The following is a 22,196-nucleotide window of genomic DNA, read 5'->3' as shown; positions in this document are numbered from 1 at the left end:
GCCGTTGTAATTCCACTGCATAAAGTTAAAAAGTAAAAACCAAGATCTAAATAACTAAAGACCAATTGCTCCTTGTCTTTACAAATTAGTAAACAAAACATATATATGATTCTTTAATCACCTATTTGAAATACTTATGATGATCAGTCTGGCTTCTAACAGAATTACTCATGTAAAACTGCACTCAAATCTATAATTGTTAAATAGCTAAAGTAACAAACATAGGAGAAATGGTTGGCACAATTACGATTGATTTTTGTAAATCTTTTTATCCTGTAGACCATTAAATTTTGCTAGAAAAGATGAAAATCAATCGATGTAATAGAAACTCCCTATACTGGTTTACTTCTTGCTAATTCATTGATGGAGAGCAAAAAAGTATCTTTAAATGATCACTGAAAGTAAAATTAACAATTGTGGAGCACCACAGGGCTCTATTGTAAGACATGTTATTTAATTATTTAATGACTTACCCATTGTGGCAGTAAATTCAATTTCTCCTTTGACCTTACTGCTGATGACACTACATTAGTTGCATTTGTTTCTAATCTAAAAGTTTGTGTCGTTTACTACAGAGAATATCAATAAAGTAAGCAAATGATTCTTTACAAGTAATTGTCATTGTCTTTAGAAATGGTATTCAGCATTGATCATTTATAATTAATCTCAATTTAGGTCTTTGGTAATGTGGAGATGCTTAAATTTTTTAACTTTTAAGGTGGGACCTAAAGCTCCCATATAGTCTGCAGTTTACATTTGGTTCTGCATCTTTTGGCCCAGGAGCCCAAGATGACCAAGTGGTCTAAAGTGCTTGCCTTTACCGATCACTGCCATCTCACCTCTGCCCATGTGGATCTGACTCTGAGCCTTGGACAATGTGGATAAGCAAACTGAATATGGCAAACTTTTTCTTCAATCAGTGTCTTGGAAAAGATATTTTTAAATGGAATTATGAAAACTAAATATATATATATATATATATATATATATATATATATATATATATATATATATATATATATATATATATAAAAATTAAACTTTAGTCTATTCTTTGTTTCTGTCTACCTGCATACAAAATGGATGGCAAGATAAGGCCAGATAACTGTTATAGTTGTAACATCATGATTATCATTGTTTTCACTAGTCTTAGATTTTCATTATTTTGTAATAATACTAAGGATTTTACAATGAGTGAGCATTTGCAATCTGATGACTTTATATTGGTGGCACAACAATACCCCATAATGTTCTGAATTACTGCAAGCAAAAAATTGCTCTTGTTATTGAGACTCCAAACCTTTTTTTTCGAGGAAGGGGTCCTGGGCTGCAACTTTCAAAATACTATGGAGAACCCTATTTGTGAAATGGTTGAGATATGATTGGGTCTTGGCGAACTTTTATCATTGTGTCTCACTGTCTGAGAATGTTACTTGTCTGTGTGCATATGTGCTTTTTTACACCAAAAATATAGCTTCCGGCTTGGCCAGAGGTGTCTTTACATATTTCAGGGCCTTCGCCATTGCACTGTTCAATCACCTTTTTCTCTGCACCCCATTAAATTTGTTTGCAAATATTTTGATCCACTGTATTGTTTTCACACCTGCTGTCAGGGAGGAAGAACACTCTTTGAATTAATTTTTGTTTAAACATTCCAATTCCTGTAACTCAGACTGAAAGATGGTTTCTCAGTTGGGTTTCTGACTTCCTGAAATGAGTGAAATCTTAGGCAGCTGGAACTATTGCTTCTTGGGTTGTTGTTTTGGCATGATCTTGTAATGTAATGAAGCACTGGAAAAATACACGCAAGTGTGAACCACACATGGCTGATCCATTGATAGATACAGGATCCAAAACAATAGCCCAGTACTATCTAAAATCATTACTGGCTACTTCCAGTTTCATGGAATGCTTTGGCTAAGCAATCAACATTTGTTAATTGGCAGATGGGGAGTGACTGTTGTCATCACTTCCCTTATTTAATAACAGAAACGATCGCCTGTGTGAAAGGTACATTTGTGAACTGAATTTATTTCATTTCAATAATGTATTTACAGTAAGACTCAATTTTAGGATGAGATAGAGAGATAGAGAGAGGGTCTATAAGTTTGGTTTCTTTGTATATTGTGTTGTTAATATGTGTGAAAGACAACATAACGTATATGCCAACATTTTAAGATATAAGAGACAACTGTCACTGCCATGTCAGTGCTCTCGATACAACCATGTGAACAGATGCAAACAAATGTTTACAGTTTAACTACCAATGTTCTGATCATTTGTCACTCTTGCTAATATAAATGTTATCTCCAACTTATTTTTCTAGGATGTGACCAAAACCAGTCGATTCAGCTGTAAAAGAATAAAACTTGCTTACCTTACCTAGTCAGCTGTGCGGCCATATTTTATTGTTATTGGTAAGTGTCACTTACAGCAAGAAAAATGAAAATTAGTTTCCCCAGCAGGCTCCTAATCAAGGAATTCCAAAAGCTTTCTGTAATATAATTTTTTCAAAAGTGATATAATATGTGTAAATTTTTAATGAATAAACTTGTCAATAATTTAACAAAATTATATAATATTTCATTTGTAATGCTATAAGGGATAATATACTGGTAGAGTCTGAGTCGAAGAGAAACGTGTATTACCTTTTATGCAAAACAACCATATATCGAAGTTACAGATTAGCTTTATGTTTTGATTCATATAAGTGAATTTACAGCAATGCGTAAAATTTTTGCGATTTCCATGGTGTTTCTAGGGTGCTGCACCAATGTCGTCTTCCTGGAACTTATTGTAAGGTGGGCCGTGGCATATTTATATATTTATAGTAACATGTAACAGACGAAGGGTACATACACTACGGTTTGTCAGGTTTATAAAAAAAAAAAAAAAAACAACAACAAAACAATAACACACTAACCTTGTTTAAGCCATGAAGGAAGGCAACATTGGTCAGTAGTAACATAATTTAGAGAGTAACATATTTTCGAAGACGTGCAAGGATCGCCTTCGGAAAATGTAACACTACTGCAGTCGAGGTTTGATGATTTCAAAATATTTCTACATAGTTACAGTAATCCATAATATTTTAAACTCACTGTTGCATTGATTGGCAACATGAATAAATCCACGGTTATAGAATATCTCGTGAATTTTATTATTTTAATGTTGACTTTCCCAAACATTTGCATAAATATATTACTACTGAAAACGTAAAAAAATGACTTAATACAGACAGTCTTATATCTGATCTCAGAAATGTTTTATTGGGATTCGGTTCAGTTGTTATGATGTTAGTATGCAGGATGAGATCATATTTTTTGAAATATCCTTGATGATCAGTATTGTCTTAATAAAGGATGAGGATTCCTTATCAGGTAAGAAACAAAAACAATCCTGGAACAATTATGAAAATGAGGGTATGACAGAGTGTGCTTACGAAAAAGCAGTGGAATAGAATACACCTGAACACTAGCATATGGAATAGAATACATCAGAACACTAGCATATTAATATTTTTTTTAAAACTTGAAACCAAAATCAATGTGTTGATCAGACAAGCCAAAAAACATTTCTGTTCTACCATTAATGATTTTAAAGATGACAGGAAACAAATATAATCTATAATTAAAGATCTGATGTCAAAAGGCAAAGACACAGGTATCATTTCCCTTGAATTAATTGGGAAAAGTATTTCTGATTCCGAATATATTGCTGGTATCTTGAGTACATTCTTTAACAAAATTATTGAAAATCTTGCTAAAAATATTTATAAATCTACCAAGACTGCATTGTTTTGTTTGGAGTAAGAAATGTAACTTTAATATTATTAATGCACTGCATGTTGTTATTGCATCACTTTCTTCCTCCAGGACTAAATTACCGTCATCAATATAAGAATTCGTCCTTCCATGGAAAGAATATAGAACATAACATAGACCCATTCTACTGCCCAAGGCCCAGACACCTCTAGCATAGTCTTCATCTTATTTTGAGAATGATTTGCAGTTGTAAATTTGAAAAGTCACTCAGTGACATGTGTACTGTCACTAGCGTTTAATTCTGTATCATAGCTACTAACAGAGTTTTTATATTTTTCAGAATTTATTAAGGTAATTTACCCACTGTCCTTGATTTAACTGAGAAAAAGTTTGTGGTTTTATATGTTTAGGTAATGACAATGTTGCCTGTCCTTCATCTTTAAAAAAAACTTGCATTAAGAGTGTGTGTGTGGGTTTAATAATATAATTTAAAGTGGTGTAGTTGCATACTATTCATCTATTGTATATAATACATTGTGTAACAGGTAAATTCTCATGTTTTTGTTTATTTAATTGGCATTGTAAATGTAACTTGTGTTGTTACAGGCCTTACAACAGTTATCACTATTTTTATTAGTACAAAAAACCAGTGGTTGGCATCATAAGTACACATACATATATTCCTTGTATTGTTTGTTTCCTTGTTTTCAGATTTGCAGGAAATGTCCAAACAAAGCATGGAAAAGCCTGAATACAAAAAGGCCCCATGGCATTCCCACACGTCTTTTGTTCATATGCTGCAAGTGGATAGATGGATGTCCACTCTGCTACCTCATTATGAAACCTCACAGAGAGCCATCAGATGTTTTGAGGGAGAAGGAAAATACTTCCTGTCACACTTTCCAGGATTCCGGCTCCTTCTCTGGGTCCCTTGGGATTTGGAAAGGAATACCTAGGCATTTTTGTTTGGGTTCTGTCTCTTTAGACAGGTATAAGGCCAGAGGACCAGGACCTCTCCCAAGGCATAATTGACAGTGGCAAAGAGTGAGGCATTCACCGCTTCCAGCTCCAGGTCTGTAGGGTGGAAAGTCACTCCCTCTAGCATGGGAGGATCAGTTCCATTTCCAAACCCAATGGAGAAAGTAAGCTGCACCTACTCCCACATAAGAGAGAAGAAAAGTGCCCTCTCCAAGCCTGTTATGTGGAAAGTGAGGATTGCCCTTCCACAATGGGAGAAACAGTGCCCTTATCAAACCCAGTGGAGAAAGTGCAAAATAGATAGGCTTGAGGTGATCTGCAGATCAAGCCTTCCTTGTAGGGGACAGTTCTGATTATGCTCAGTTGTTTTTCAGGAGGCTTCTTCTACAGATCTAAGTAAATACACAGCTCATTAACAGGTCACTAGTGAAGGGAACCCTGTTGGTATGGAGATAGGGTCAAGACCCCCACTATTACCAGGCAACCAATTAACCCCTTTGGGGATTGGGAGTTGGCATACAAATGGCCAATGGAGGAAAGGGATTGGATTAGCATCCCCTATTGCTCGGAATCCCTCTGGGATGTGGGGTCATCCCTTTCAAGGCAGTAACTTGTCCTTCGCTTCTATACAACCATGGACATCAGAGACCTGGCATCAAGGCATGGTTGATGTTGCCAATTGAAGCCCAATATCACTGCTTTATATTGTGTAGTCCAAGAGGAAGAAGACAGGCAAGACCTCTTCCCCCAGGTGCCTCAGGAAAGACAATGGAGGCATCTGCATCCTCCAATAAAGTGTGCAATAAAGGATAGTCCCCTTGCTATGCAGGAGGAGTCTCAGGACAAGGCCTCCTTTACCCACAGGTCTTCTTGCACCAAAGAGCTCTTCCTCATATAGAGACAGAGGTCACATATTTTGCCTCTCAGCAGCGGGAGCAGGAAGAAGACATCCAGTCAGTCCTGATGGATTTGCAGGAGTTCAGCTCAGAGGAGTCTGAAGTTGTGCATCCTCCTGTCTTACAGTCCCCTTCCCCTCCCACTCATTGACTCAAGGTGGAGGAAGAAGAGGAAGCTGAGTCCTTTGACAAGGTGGCATACAAGGTTTACTGCCTTTTCCTCTATGATCAGTGTCCCAAAACCACACAGACATTCTCTTTAGGTTGTAGAGACTCTGGAACTACCTAACAACCAGACCTATTATTGCCACCCCACTCTGCCATCATCAGGGAGTTTTCCCTAAGGCAGTGCTGTCCAACCTTTTTGACACCATGGGCCACTGAAAAATGTTTTTCTTAAAGCAGAGGGTTGCAGAAGAAAACTGAAATTTAACAACTATATAGCTGCTTGAGCTCTGGCGGGCGATTTAAAATCAATCCACAGGCCGCAGGTTGGACAGCACTGCCCTAAGGTTACTAAGGATGAAGAGCTGGCTAGATAGCATAAGAGTTGTTCACCCCACCCCCCTTGGTCGCCCAATGAGGTTGCCAGAGAGGCCAATGGAAGGGGTGGGAAGCCACACTAGGGACTCATTCCACTCCTGTGGTATGTTCCTCTTCCAGTAGGTGCTCAGCTAGCTCTCTTTTTCTGATGTTGGGGCAAGTAAAACAGATGATGGACGGGGTCTCTATCGCAAAGCAAGTTACTAACTTTAGTTCAGGGAATATCCTCCTCTGACAAGGACCCCCATTCAATTCCAACAGCCATATCAGTAGATTTTAAGGAAGAGGTGCACTTCCTTCTAAGGAAGGGCACAGTAAACAGGGTTTTAAATATCCAAATAGTATTTAGACGGTTGGTCCAAATTGTTCACTTCAAGTCCATGTGTCATGATCTTTCCCACTGCTGGTCCATAGAGACCAGGCTGTGTCTTTTTCCTAACCTAGAGAAATCAGAGCATATCCCATCACAGGATTTTGTATAAATGGTACTTAATTTCCCCACAGGATAGAGTGGACATAATCCTGGCCCTGTTGAAAGTGCAGAGCGCAATGAATTGGTTCTTGCCTTTATTTATCAGGTCTGAGGAACTTGATCTCTATGGTGGACCTGGTTCCCATTGGAAGACTCCAGTTGTACCCTCTCTAGTTCTCTTGACATCTTAACTGCAGATATCTCTAATACTGGACTTTCATCATCACTTGAGTTTGTTGTGAAAATCAAGACCAGTATAGAGCCCCTGTACATGCCTCTGAACCTAACTCCTCTTGTCACAGATGTGTCCATTTCAGTGTTGGGTACTCACTTGGAGTTGGAAGAATATGTTACTTGAGGTTTAAGTTTCCTGGAAGAATTAGTTGTCCACATAAACAGTTTAGTATTGAGAGCAGTATTCCAGCCCTACAGGGGTGTCCATTTATACTTTATTAAGTTGCTGTGTGATGGCCTCCTCTGACAACACTTGAGAACCTCAGGCGCCAAAGAGGCACACATGTCCATTCTCTTTGTGTGGATGTCTGAAACCTCTTTTACTGGGCAACCTCAAAGAGGATCACATTCAGAGTTCATCACATCCCCAGCAACAAGACTATTCTGACAGACTGTCACTATAGGAAGGCAAGGTGGTTGTCACAAAGTGGGAGTTGCACCAGATCTTGGTAGACTTCTTATTCATTCCATGGGATATAAATCAAGTGGACTTATTTGTGAGAAACTGAAAAACAAGCTCCTTTTCAACATTTTCCCAGTGCCAGATTAGAGAGCCAGGGCAGTGGACACCTTCGGCCTGAAGTCAAATTGCCTGTTTTCTTATGCCCTCTGTCCATCTGGATGATTCTGCAAGTGCTTCAGAAAGTCAGGACTTCCTTTGCCTGGCAAATCTAGATAGTCCCTTTGTGGTCCCAATGACCATGCTTTAACGATCGTCTTTACCTGCAGATTGACCAGTCCTGGTCATTACATATGAGGAGGGACCTTCTGTCTCAGCACATTGGTTTCCTCCTACACAACAGCCCACAGACTCTCCACCTTCACACTTAGCTCATCTCAAATGATATATCTACAAGGACAAGTTTTTGACCAGGTTGCCAAATGCTTCCTTCAGGATTGGAGACTTTCCACATTCAAGGTCTATAATGCCAACTGGAGAATCTTTTGCAATTTGTGCAGTAGGATGCACATTAATCCTAGCGGTCCTTCTTTGAGTATAGTAGCAGATTTTCTTCTCTTTCTTTTTGAAGAGAAACAATACTTAGTTTCTGATATCAAGGGCTTAAGGCAGCCTTGTCTAGCACACTCAGGTTTCTCAAGGCTTACATTACCAAACTTATTATGCATTTTAAGCTGCAGAGACTAGTGTCTCACTTGTTTATGTCAAAATGAAATCTCTCATATGTCTTATAGTCCTTAAATCCAGTTATCAGCATTTAGGTGAAGCTTTCTTTGAGAACATTAACCACAAGACCATTTTCTTGTTCCCCTTATCTTGCACAAAACAAAGGAGTGTGCTTCATGCCTTACCGATTGAACAAGGTCGTCTAAGGTTCAGTGGCATTTACTAGATGGTACCTCTCTTTTGCCAACCATTTTCCAAGCAGAAATCACCTACCATTGGTAGCACTACTTCCTATAGAGATCCTCAGTCCCTTTTGTGTCCTTGGTGGGTAATAATATAGATCTTATGGCATTAGGATTCTTTTTCGCTGCTTCTAAATGAAAAGCAAGGGTAATAGTTCTGCTGACATTTGGTATCCTCTGTTTCATAATCAGAACTACCAAGAGAACTTATCAGTCCCAAACCAACAAACTGTTCAGGCCTAGTGGTTAGAGCATCTGCCTCAGATGGGGGAGGTTGCAAGTTCAAACCCCAGCTGATTCATACCAAAGACTTGTAAAGATTGTACTTACACCTTGCTAGGAACTCAGCATTAAGAGGTTAGTGTTAGGACTGGTTGGCCTTTTGTCAGTATAATGTGACTGGGTGGGACATCATGCTAGATGTCTGCGGTATGATGCCCAGGTGCTAGACATCGCTATAGACTGCCACACTGCAAAATCGTAGCAATATGACTGAAATGTTTTAATACTACATTAAAAATCCAAATCACACACACACACCAAACCAGCAAGGATCTTTCTTATACAAGGATTAAAGCCCATGACATCCAACCCATTGCTAACTCGTGGGTGTTTCTTACTTATTCATCACTGGAGGATGTTTTGAAAGCTGTGTTTTGGTGATCACAAATGGTGTTCTTCGTCTTCTACCTTCATTCCTTGACACATTAGAGCAAAGGCATATATTTTTGGGGGTCCCAAGTGGCCGAGTGGTCTAAAGCACTCTCTGTTACGGATCACTGCCATCTTTCTTTCTGTCTGTATAGGTTCGAGTCCTGGATTTGGCCAATTTGGGTATGTGAGAAAGCTTGCCAGTAGCTTCTTGTAGGTCGGTGGTTCTTTCCGGGGTTTTCTCAGGTTCTTCCTCCACCATTAATACTGGCTGCCATGTATAGCCTATCATGTGCTGAAAAATGATGTTAAACCCCACAACAACAATATATTCTTTAGGGCCAATACTGGAGTTGTGCCACAAAAAGTAGCAGAAGACTAACTTGCAGTAGTGAACATTAATACAATAATAGTGAGTATTCCAGTTCTTAAGGCCATCAGCCTCCCACTGGACTGCCAAATTCAGCTTTGCAATACTGGCAGGTGAGATATTACTGATTATAAAATGTAATATTTTTGGAATTGGGGTGTACATTAATTTTAATGGTGTAATACTTACCTGTTGGTATTGCTGGATTCCCATCTCCCATCATGCTATGATATCCCATGAGAAGTCTGGTCCTGCAGAAGGTAAGGATTACGGAGCATAGACTTTTGCGGCAAACTGGGTCTGTTTTATGTTTTGGATTCTGTCCTGTTCTTTCTATGGAATCCATCCATGACAGGATGAATTCATGTTATGTTGATATGGTGAATTCCTTCCCAGAATAACAAAGCTTTGCAATAGCGACATGTAAAACCTACATTTTCAGCCTGTATGTGCCGGTTATGTTTATAACTTGTTTAAAAACTTCTTTGACAAAAATCCACTAAAATTGATAGTAAAAATATAAACTTCTGAAAATAAGTGCCACTTTTCTTTTACTCTTGCATGAATTATTAATCTCATTAGGAACAAGTCAATTTCCAAACAACTTGAAAGATGCATGTTTCAGCTATTTTTAAGAAAAGTAGATAATCAGATCAAGGTAATTATTGCCCGGCAATCGTTCTGCCACCACTTTCCAAAGGTTTAGAGTGAATTGTTCATTTTCACATGTGCTTTATGTCACATAATGATCACTCCTTCAGTATCAACTCTGGTTTAGAAGGGACATTCAGCTGAATTTGGACTTCTTAGATTAACTGAATCTGCATTTAAATAATTCAAGAATGGCATTTAGGTGGAATTTTAGCACTTGATCTATCAAAAACCTTTAACACTGTTCATTGCTCCATTCTTTTGCATAAATAAAACATTATGGCATGAATGACAATGAACTGCTGCTGTTTTATGAATTTATATCTAACAGAATGAAATTTGCTGTAATTAATGGTAACCCTTCTGACTTGGAGATCATCAGACAGGTGTTCCCCAAGGATCCATTCTGTGACCTCATTCGTTTGTTATTTCTGCATGTGATGAACTTATTTCTCTTAAAGAATCTGAAGCAAATATGTATATAGATGTTATTGCTTTTTTACAGGGTTTCTGTTAACAAACATCCTGGATTTTATATGCCCAAAATATATATAACCACCCCGATGGCCTAATCAGTTAGAGCATCCTCCTCAGATGCACGAGGTTGAGGGTTCGAACTCCAGCCGAGTCATACCAAAGACTTATAAAAATGATATTAGCATCTGCCTTGCTTGGCTCTCAACATGAAGAGGTTAGTGTTAGGACTGGTTGGCCTGATGTCAGGATAATATGACTGGGTGGGAAGTGATGCTATATGTCTGAGGCATGATACCCCAGCGCTGGACATCACTATAAACTGCTACACTGCAGACATGATAGCAATATGACTGAATTTTTTTATAAAGCTATGTTAAAAATCCAAATCACACACACACACACACATTCTCAAGAATATCTAGAATTATACTCCTGGATGGTCAAAGGTCTTCAGTTTCCTCTACCTGTATACCCAAATAATAAACCATTTGTATCAGAAATGAATCTCTACTGCTAGAACCAGTTAATTTTTCCTTTTATTTGATTTACAATACTCATTAAAGAAAACAATATGATGTGTGTCATTTCCTGCCTAGTCACAATTAACACATCAGTCATAGGACACAGGTAGGGGAAAAACTGAATATAATGTGTCAGATGTCTATTGAGGCATATCTTAGCAAATTGTCAATAACAATTATGTTTGTTCTCAACCAGCCAACCTGCTGCCATTATCATTTAAAAGGAGTGCTGCCAGCCCATGTTGAAAGTACATGTGTACCAAATCTCAGAGCTAAAGGTAACAGTGTAACTGACGCCATTAGCACTGACAGTTAAAGAAATATATTTCACAACCCTTTTTTTGAAAGAGTGCACTCACTAGACAGTTTGAGTATTTGCAGAGGTCTCGCTAGTATTTTACAGCTTGGAGTCCAGGAATTCTATTTTGCTAAAAATAGGAGTCCCACCAGCTAAAGTTGTAGTACCCTCCCATAAGCATATTGAGCATACCTGAAGTGGCTAAATGTCCAGCTGAGAAGAACCTGTAGTTGTCATCGAGTTCAAGTTTCCAAATTCTTGACTCCACTTATGTATAGCTCTTGCTTGTCCATTAGAGTCTAACTGAATTTTGAATCATGGAAAGACCTTATTCCAAACACTAAGCCAGGCATCACACAGTTTCTTACACTTGGCTACTGTCCCATCTAAACCATCAGTTCTAGCAGCGTGAGCACTCTTCTGAATTTCATTACAATCTTTGTCAGTTTGCCTTTTAACCCCAAAATACTTGTCCAGATTTGTAAATGGCATTTTGTCTAAGCCTTGACGTGTCTTGATTTTGATGTCATATGCACTACTTATTCGGCTACATGAGGAAATGAACAAGATAATGAAAGCTAAAGTTGTTCACTTGATGTACTCTAATAATGACCAAATGTACACATATGGGTCTTCCTGCCTCATACTTCAGTCATTGTAAATATCAGCACATTTTCCCACCACTCAGCAGCTAGTCAGTCTTTGAACTTGCCACACAGCTATTGTGTGTGTATGGAGGACTCCTGCCCAAGTGATTTTCTGCATCCCAGATATAAAAAATGTGCCCAAATCGCATGATTAAGCATTTCTGAGACATATTAGTTACACTAATCAATTTGAGTATATGAACTAGTCACTTTTAAGTACATACACTAGTCACTTTGAGTACATGCACTAGTCACTTTGAATACTTATATTAGTCACTTTGAGTGCATACACTAATCACTTAAAATACATAATACTAGTCACTTTGAGTGCATACAATGGTTACTTTGAGAACATACACTAATCACTTTGAGTACATGTCATTGAGTACATACCCTACACACTGAGTACATACACTATTCACTTTGAGTACATATGCTAGTCAGTTTGAGTACATATACTAGTATACTAGTCACTTTTAGTACATTGGTCACTTAAAGTACATATACTAGTCCCAGGCAACAGAAAGTTTTACTTAAAAATGATCATGTTAAAAATTACAATATAATTCTATATATTTTCCAACAACTAACATTTGATCATTAAATTTTCCCTTAGGATACCTACAAGTGGCTGCTCGAATTATCTTAATATGTTTCTGTAGTTCACTGTTGGGTGATTGCTGTCAGTGAGAAGCCATACTAATTTAATTGTGTCAGGTACTCATTATCTGATTAAATAATCACCCTCCATGCCACCAGCCCCTCAGGGTGAATCTGTAAACTTGTGTGATATTTTCCATTAAAAGGACCAATGGAGAGTTTCAAGTACATGTATATAGCTATGACCAACTGTATTTATGACAAAAGCTGTTGAATGATTTTATTTTATTAACAGCAATACTGGGGGGCAAACAGAGTAATTTACTGGTCAACCAGAAAAATATGTCAGACAACCAAATTTGCAGAGTTGGCTGCCCAAGGATAATGATGGATTTTCTGCCCACATATACATATCAGCTTTAAGATCATGTAAGATATAGAAGGATTGTCATCGGTAGGGTGGTGCAGTTTCGTATGTGTCAACATACTGGTCATATTTCAGTATGCTGAGTATATAGAGACCTAAACTCTTCGTTTGTTGATCTTATGCCATTCTCGTTTTGGGCAAAATAACAAATTTAAAATGCTTCCAAAAAGACTACTTCATTTTCTAATTCAGTCATTTGGCTATTTCAGGCAGCTGCAGTTGAAAGTATGCCTGCCTCATTTTAGCCATCATGCCTTTGGTTTGCACTCCATAGATGACTGAAAAGACTTTTTCTTACCAATTTCATATCTTCACTTAAATTTGGAATATACTAGGGTATTGTCTTTAAAACAGAAGAAATAGTACAATTTCCTTTTGCAAGAAAAATCTTGAGTAGAAAACGTCCATGTATGAAGTGGAGAAGACTGACAGCTGAATCATTCACACTATTTTCCACAGATGCAAAACAATTGCCACAACCAAATGCATTCATTTCTGTCAGTTAAAAAGGAAAACTGTTAGCAACACCCTCTCCCCTTCAATAAAAAGAATCTGCCCCATTATTAGTTCCATGCTAATATTTGCATCCCATCATCACATTCCATCATTAATAATATATATCAACATAAAGTAGACAATCCAAACTTGTTCCACTTCTACGGTTGAAATACTTTACTGATCATTTAATAGCCACCTTTATGCCTCCACTTCCTGTGTGGCATGCAATGAATAAGCTACATTTAGTCCTTATTCATGTTTATTGTATACAAAGTATGGGAACAAACAAAAACCACCAATCAGAATTGAATGTATGATGCAAATTTCACTGCATGAAACAATGTTGTCTTTGCTGCATCAGATCACACTTCTGAGGTTTTTCAAATGCATGTTTTCCAGTTTGACAAAAAATGGTACATGATGTATCATTACACCTTAACTAAAAATTGGTCTAACTTACGGAGCAAGATCATATATATATATATATATATATATATATATATATATATATATATATATATATATATATATATATATATACACACACATAAACTTTATGACTAAAATCTTTCGAAATTTATGTTTTTTGGGTAAGCAACATTGAGACTTAAGATGTGACGTAAAGGACTTTTAAATTTCCATCCATGAAAGTCCAGGACTTCCAAAAATGAAATAAAATTAATAATACCTTTGTTTGTACTTTGCTTATTTAAATGTTATCAGAATCAGTTATGTTGTCCAAGTTGAATGCCAACAGAATTAGTCTCCACATTGGTAAGATCAATTCCATGTTCTTATGTTTTACCTAAATGAAGTAAAATTCATTGATTCTAACTTATCTATTCAACTGGAGATTCTCAACATCGAAAATTTAGACAGTCTCAAGGGTCGAAAATTTATTTCTAGTTAGGTGTTACTTTAGACAAGATTGTTACTTTCAAAAAACAATTGCAAATTATATTTGGCAAATTAAACAGTTCTTTTGGAATTCTAAAAAAAAAATTCTCCCTTTCTTCCAATCCATGCACAGACATTTTTGTATAGTGCTCTCATTCTTCTCATATTCTAATATTTGGTTTAGTCAGCCAAAGACTTACGTTGATAGACTTAAAAAAATACAATATTGAATCATGCACATAATTTCAAAATGTCACTACTTCAATCACACTGTTGATATGCTGAGTCAGCTCGATTTCCTAAGTATCTCAAAATGGGTTGCTTACAACAGACACGGTTTAATGTGGAAGGTCATGCATGGTTTGGCTCCCAAACACTTAACTGCTTCATATGCAAGGTCATGCATGGCTTGACTCCCAAACACTTAGCAAACTAATTCATATTACAGTCTCAGGAGTTCCTCCCATACCAGGTCAGTTTAAAAACTGGCCTGTTGTAAAGATAAAAGCATTGCATGGAATAGACTCGCACTATATGTACAATCCAGTACCAACTTTGAAACATTTCAAAGAAAATCTGTCCAAAATATAAATCTCCAAAGTTATTAATTTTAATGTTTATGACCTATGATAAATGGTTTTATAATATTTTAGTCTGTCTAAGCCTTTTTAAGTTTTATCTTTTGTAAAGACCAGAATAGCATTTGGAAAGGCCTGACGTCAATCACCCCCATCCATCATTTGTCCATTAGCACAAGTTTGTTTTTGCTACTTCTCCTAAACTATCTGGAGAAGTGCAGTGAAAATTTACACACACCCATTAATCCCAAGATCTAGGTGGTCTTAAATCAAAATGCTGCTCAGACATCCAGTATGATTGCCACAGTGGCCATTTTGAAAATCTTGCTACTACAACTCCTTCTGAATAGATGGTTATAGAAACATCTAATTTTCACCAAAATGCTTCTTATGTTGTCCTGGATGGTCTTAAATAAAAATGGTGCCATTTGGACATCCCTGGGTGGTCCTAAATAAAAATGGTGACAGATGGACATCCTGGATGGTTCTAAATAACAATCGTGCCTGTCTGACATCCTATATAGTCCTAAATAAAAATGGTCCCAGTTTGACATCCCTAGATGGTCTTAAATGAAAATGGTGCTGGTCTGAAATCCTATATGGCTGGCACAGCAGCAGTCATGAAAATCTTGTTAACGCTACTCTTCCTAAACAGAAAAGTATCAGCATGGGGTTTTAACCAGAATTCTTATAATGTCTAGTTTGTACTTGTGTCTAGTTTGTACTTACAATGTCTACTTTGTACTTATAATGTCTAGTTTGTACTTATAATGTCTGGTTTGTACTTATAATGTCTAGTTTGTACTTGTGTCTAGTTTGTACTTATAATGTCTAGTTTGTATTTAATGAAAACATTGCTGATCTGACCTATTATATGTCAGCCATACTTCGTGATTAGTCATGTGTATGTTTTACTTTTATACATACAGTAAAACGTTGGTTATATGGACCCATCTGGGGACAAATACTTCATCCAGATTATAAATAATCATCAAATTTTGGTTTTAAAAAAAAGGTGAACTCTGAATAAGTGGCAGAAGGTATTGTGTAAGGTAAATTTGGCCGACTTAGATTCTCTTTATACATGTGCCAACAGATGATTCACCTTTGTCACTTGTCAGGTTCATAATGAACGGTTAATTACTTTGGCTTATACTACAGAATGGTTTTGAAATGATTCTTTAATCCTGCTTGACAAGCTTGGGATTTCTGTGTGACAAAATTACATTCTAATAGCAACAATACACTAACTTCTACTGTTGCATTGCTCTCCTTAACTGGGACTCAGTGTCTCAAATCCATGCTAGATATTCTCTCCAGTTTGTATTGGAGAGCAGAACTGAAAAGAACATGATCCCAGTCTGAATAATCAGTTACAGGCAACATGTAGGAAACCACTTTTTTCTTTTAGAGATGCTCTTTAAAGACCTTGTCCCATCTGTGGTGTTACAGAATTTGAGAGACCAGCAACACAGTTCCCTGGCAGCAGCTCTGGCCCCTTTGAAGCAAGCGAAGAAGCACCCTGACCACCTTATGAGACAGTCTTCCCCCCCCCCCCATTTTTAGGCAGGCACACCATCAACAGTCTCACAGGCAGCCTCAATTCAAAGTTACTTCTTGCCTGTCAATTGCTAGATGAGGTGGTTGGAAAGGCAAAGGGAGAAGGTCATCAGATTCCTCCCACTTCCCAAAGGAGGGACGTTGTTGTCCCTGTGGAGTTGCACTGTGTCCTGCAGTGTCTTCCTCTTCTCAGCATCCCAGTATGAGCACATATAACCCTTTTTACAGGGCTTTAGTCCAGCATCACAGATGATGTATGGGTCCATTCCATCTTAAATGATGGTTACCAGCATCGTTTCCGGGAACATATTCCCCTATCACAACCTCCCATTTTTCACCAGTCCAAACTGGCTCAATTGAAAGAAGAGGTGGAAAATGACCAAACTATGGCTATCTATTTCCCAGATCATCTCGAGCAATCTATCTGCCAGGAACAGTTGACAAGCAAGGCTGCTACTGCTAGCTGCATCATCCAGGCTAGGAGGCAATCTTCCAGGGTTTATGACGCAAAGTGGAGAATCTTCTGTCACTGGTGCCATAGGAAATGTGTTGATCCTAGCTGTTCCTCTTTGAGTACAGTTGCAGATTTTCTTTTCCTTTCCAAGAAAAGATGCGTCCACTATTAAGCCCTTTCTAACATTCTTCAGGGATCCCACATTTGGGTCAGATTTTATCTCTCTGATCTCAATAGGCATTATGTGCTTTAGAGACCAGTATCTCACTCACTAACACTTAGATATTATTGTTTTTGTGTTGGTTGTTCATTGTCAAAATCCACTTATGGAGTCCCTTGAGTTACTCTCATGAATCCTTCTCAGTGGAAAGAGATTGTTTATGGTTCAACAGTAATTATGATGTAGTTTCTCTTCTTTGCCAACTATGATTTCTGGTTGTAAATCGCCAACCTTCAGATGTTAAACATCTTTTTGAGATCCCTAGTATCAGTCATATCTGTTCTGCGGATAATCTGGATATGTTCCTTTGCCCTTTCGTACATGAGAATTAAACCAAATGAAGTTGGGACTAGTGTTTTATCTTGTACCTATGTGAATCAATCCTCTTTGGATGATGTTACCTTTTTATATTCTCACACCAGCACAGTTTTTTCTTTGATCTCTGGCATATCAGAGCAAAATCACTTTTTCACTGGGCCCCATAATGGGAACACAACACATGGCCAAACCTTCTACCAGATTAGAGTAGTGAAAATAAACACTGTAAGGGTAATCATTAGTTTGAATGGACTTTTTTTTATAGCATCCATGAAAAACATATGCTTTATAATTGATATGGTATTGAATACAAATTCTTCTTAATAAGGTTTTGTAATAATAATCCCCCACTTGAAGACTGTCAAGATGTCTACCCAGTTTTAATGTAGAGCAAATTACAGTTTTTGTGTAAGTTTCGGCATCTATGATAAACATGCAGTTTGCCTGTGGCCAGTAAGATTATTGTGCGACTATTGGAATTTTGCTTATAGCTAGTTCATTGGAATAATGATAAATAAAAACATAAAGAATGCACACACAAAATAAAACATACAAAAGAAATTAATACAGTTCATTCAGCTGCGGCAAGGAACTGTAAAATTAATACCATTCAGAATGAGATTCTGATACAGCTTCACAGGATATAAACAGTTATGTTGTTTCATCCAGATGTTTGACATTTGCACACAAGCATAAAAGTCACGTTTTAACTCATTCAGTCCCAATCCCGCCTGTAGGCGTGATGAGGCTGTACCTTACTTCCGAGCTCTGCAGCATCAAGGTCATTTTATATACACCAAAGTGGGTGGTATTACAAAAAAGCAGACAGATATAGATGATACCAAATAATCTGGACATTCTAGTTGCACTACAAAATACAGAGGGAAAAACCTAACTTTTTGGACCCGATTTTCTTTTCACCCAAAATTCACACGTGGTTGGAATTAGATTTTATGTCCGGATTTTTTACTTTTTGGCCTTAGATCTAAGACAGACTGGTCTGAACTGCACACAGACAGGGAACCTTTGCAAAAAACTAGGATAAGGTGTGCATTTGGAATAAAGAGTGGTCTCCATACGAAAATGATGGGTCCATTAAGCAAAGAAAAAAAAGAACTCCAACTTTCACCCTTCTGCTCATGTGCAAGCAAAATAACCAATGGAAAGCGCTGTTTCTAATACAACTGGGCATTAGTCTAAAGGAAAATTTATTGAAAGTCTGTTTATTCAGAAATAGCCCCCAAGATGTCTTTCCTACTCATATTTCAGGCGAAAACTACAAAAACCTACAGGGGCGAATGAGTTAATGACCATGACTAGATTAAAGAAGATCTGATTGGTTATTGAGTATTGCAAGTGGCTGCCCTTGGAAGATACTGTGTTTTGTATGTTGTGACTGTCATCACAGGAATAAGAGATTCTATCTTTAAAATCAGCACAGAATTACAATTGCATAAGTGTACAGCCCGTTGACATGTATCGGGGTAATGTGTAATTATTGACCTATTTTAAATAAAGCTTTAAAGATTTGTCAGATTCCTGCGCTGTTATAGAGATGTATCTGCCTGGAACATAGTGTAAATTTAAGGAAATTTTGGACTTAAGAATTTCAGAAGTCCCCATATAATGAACATATTTTTGCTGTTGTTGTTGTAGGGTTTAACGCCATTTTTCAGCACACGATATACATGGCAGCCAGTATTAATGGTGGAGGAAGAACCCGGCAAATCCCCGAAAAGAACCACCGACCCTCGAGAAGCTACTGGTAAGCTTTATCACATACCCACATTGGCCGAATCCAAGACTCGAACCCACGCAGACAGAGGTGAGATGGCAGTGATCCGTAATGGAGAGCGCTTTCGGCCACTCGGAGCCCCCATATTTTTGGAGATGTTTAATCAAGCATATATATATATATATATATATATATATATATATATATATATATATATATATATATATATATATATGACACAGCAGCACGATCTTGTGCAGACATCAAAGATAAAAAGGTTGGAAATTTATTGATGACAAAATCCTCAGAAAAATACAAACATTCATTCCTCCAAGACAAAAGATTAAAAGCAAAGATATTAAATTCTACAGCCAGTGTGAAAAAAGAAACAGTATAATGGCAGTCTTTAAAATACAGGATCAGAATTGTCATTATTATAAAGCAACAAACTAAGTTAAAATCCATCAAGATATTATCCCTGTTATATATATTTGTGGGTTTTTTTAACAGTCCAAAATACATATAAAAAGTTTTTAACCCATCATATTAAAAGTACTTGCCCAAGGGAGATAATTCCAGTATGGTCAACGTTACCAACATAAGGTATGTCACACTATGCATTTATCCCCTTGATATCTTTAAAACTGTGATCAGATTTCAAGTTATTAAGGTTGGGCTTGTTCACATTGAAAAGATTACTTTAGTTCCACTTTCAGTTTATTAATTCAGTCTATTCCAGTAAATCGGGAAGATAAACCATAAGAACACCTGTGATGCTGTAGAGAGCTGTGGAAAATGTTGATAGCAATTTTGCTGCATAATAGAGTATGAGAGAAGATCTTGTGTATAAACTACACATTCATGCAATACAATAGACAACTTGGGGAAAAAAAGAAATATGCCCTCATAGTTTTAGACAGCTTAGTGGTAAATATAGCATCATTTCTACAACAAAAAATTGTTTATCTAGTCACCTTGATCCAAAGTTTTCCATAGCTATGATTTGTTGTTGTCTATAATGATGCTTTGTTATTTATTATACTGATGCTTTGTTCATTTCCACATTAATGCTTTATGTTAAATGTAAACAAGACAGCAAAACAGTGATACCTTGTTAATCCAGACTCCGTTTATCATGATCTCTTATTATTCAGACAACTATATCTTAAAAAATATTTCCTATTTCATTCTTTTAATTTATTTGTTGATCTGGATTATTTGTTATAATCAGCACAAAAATGAGGAAACTTAAATGTCTGGATTAATGGTGTTGCACTGTATCTTGGTTTAAGGTGTTGTGTTTTGTAAAGGTTTCACAAACTGAGTTGTTCTTTTTAACAGTGAGCTTCCTGGCAGTGGAAACATCATCACCTTTTGTCAGTTTGTGTTTATTGCACTGGAGGGATTCATCACAACAGCACAATTTGGCACCAAGAAACCAGTAATTCCTTTAAAGTGAGTATTAAACGAAATATTTGTTAAAGCCATCTGCAGTTCAGTGTCCTCAGCAGGATCCTTATATTAATAATTTGGGCTGACCACGACCCAATGTACCAATTTTTTTCATTGCAGTTTCTGATATAGGGAAGAATAATCTAAAAGTAGATTTTGTTCAAGAATGAAAAAACATTTTGTTGATTTTACCATTTCTCTTTTGAATTCCTCCATTTCTCTTTTGGATTCCTCTATTTACTGTTCTTATGTTTTTATATAAGAAAAAGTTATATCTGGGTAAATAAATTATACAAAATAACAACAGTTAAGACACCTTTATTTTCTTGTGTTGATTCTACTAATAACCTACAATCAGTTTTCAGTATTATGCATCATTATAGATCGTGCTCGATAACTGGATTAAAAAAATCAAATTTTATTGCAATATGTTTTGTCACTGTAAGATTCTGCATTACAGTCTTTGAGAGTTACTCTAAGAAGAACAGAACTGAAAATATAATGCAGTTGTTGTTGTTATAGGGTTTTAACACCATTTTTCAGCACAAGATAGGCTATACATGGTGGCCAGTATTAATGGTAGAGGAAGAACCCAGGAAAACCCCAGAAAGAACCACTGACCCGCAAAAAGCTACCGCCAAGCTTTCTCACATATCCACATTGGCCAAGCCTGAGACTCAGAATCACGCAGACAGAGGTGAGATGGCAGTGATCCGTGACGGAGAGCGCTTTAGACCACTTGGCCACTCGGGGCCCCCTAATGCAATTGTAACAATATAATCTACCATACACACTCGGTTACAAGTCAGGTCCAACTACAAACTGCATGAATTCAGATCGGCTGGTGCATTATGTGATGGCAGATTAGGGTCTGTGTTGTTTGCAGTTATGTTTATCATGCCTTTGAGAAATTGTCAAATAGCAACCTGACACATTTTCTGCAGAATTGTTAAAGCAGGGCAATAAAAATAATTCCTGGTAAATTTAAAGAATTTATCCTGCTTTTTAGATTGAAAACCTGAGTAGATGAGCTGACAAAATGCAAACTTCATTGTGCTTCTTCATTTTTCTTGCTTTCTTTATTTACCTTATCTGTAGCTTCAGATTACAGATGCCCATTAAATTGCAAAATTTAGCCAATTAAATAAAGCCACTTAAATATATAATGTCAAGTAGTGATTCTGGCAGTTCTTTTTTTTTTCCAAGGTTCAAATAAGTGAAATGTGTGGTTGTAGAAAACGAACGTTTAAGGATCCACAGTTAGCTTAGTTGGTAGAGCATGGACTCAAAATCTAGGTGTCCCGGGTTTGATACTTACCTTTGTCAGCTGCCTTATTGTATCCTTGTGAAAGGCACTTAGCTACCATTTCCTCAGCATGGTATAGGCAGTGTATTTTAGACCAACAAAAAACAAAAAGCTAATATTATCTTAACAAATCTCTGTTGGAAAATTACTCGGAAAAAATGTTTGTTTTCAATTTCTGAAGAAAATGTTTTGGAAGCATAATAATTCAGTCCTGTCACACATGACTAATGAATTCCCATCTTTAGGACATGTGCATATGTTGACCAGTCTAGAGGACACAG

The 22,196-nt window shown here is 37.0% G+C and overlaps 2 protein-coding genes across 5 annotated transcripts in view; one reads left to right on the top strand and one right to left on the bottom strand.

Moving 5' to 3' along the window:
* The window catches only part of LOC149788062 (cyclin-dependent kinase 17-like), a 225,285-nt gene extending 222,860 nt beyond the window's left edge, over positions 1-2,425 (bottom strand). Inside the window, exon 1 of one of the 2 annotated variants that reach the window (XM_089974353.1) lies at positions 2,383-2,425. The gene's annotated coding sequence lies outside the window, so the exon portion shown is untranslated. Of the gene's footprint in view, positions 1-2,377 lie in introns of both variants that reach the window. The other variant, XM_089974352.1, reaches the window with a different exon arrangement.
* A 183-nt stretch (positions 2,426-2,608) lies between these two features.
* Positions 2,609-22,196, top strand: part of LOC149788061 (UDP-xylose and UDP-N-acetylglucosamine transporter-like) — a 52,428-nt gene continuing 32,840 nt past the window's right edge. The window contains exons 1-2 of one of the 3 annotated variants that reach the window (XM_089974349.1): positions 2,609-2,796; positions 20,499-20,612. In XM_089974349.1, coding sequence (XP_089830475.1) covers positions 2,774-2,796; positions 20,499-20,612 — 137 coding nt within the window. In that variant the 5' untranslated portion in view covers positions 2,609-2,773. Of the gene's footprint in view, positions 2,802-2,827; positions 3,042-20,498; positions 20,613-22,196 lie in introns of those variants that run through there. The other 2 variants (XM_089974348.1, XM_089974350.1) reach the window with 2 other exon arrangements.

The sequence above is a fragment of the Sinohyriopsis cumingii genome, chromosome 11 (assembly GCF_028554795.1).
Source record: "Sinohyriopsis cumingii isolate HCF-2022 chromosome 11, ASM2855479v2, whole genome shotgun sequence".
Classification (NCBI taxonomy): Eukaryota; Metazoa; Mollusca; class Bivalvia; order Unionida; family Unionidae; genus Sinohyriopsis; species Sinohyriopsis cumingii.
This window is presented reverse-complemented; position numbering and strand designations above follow the sequence as displayed.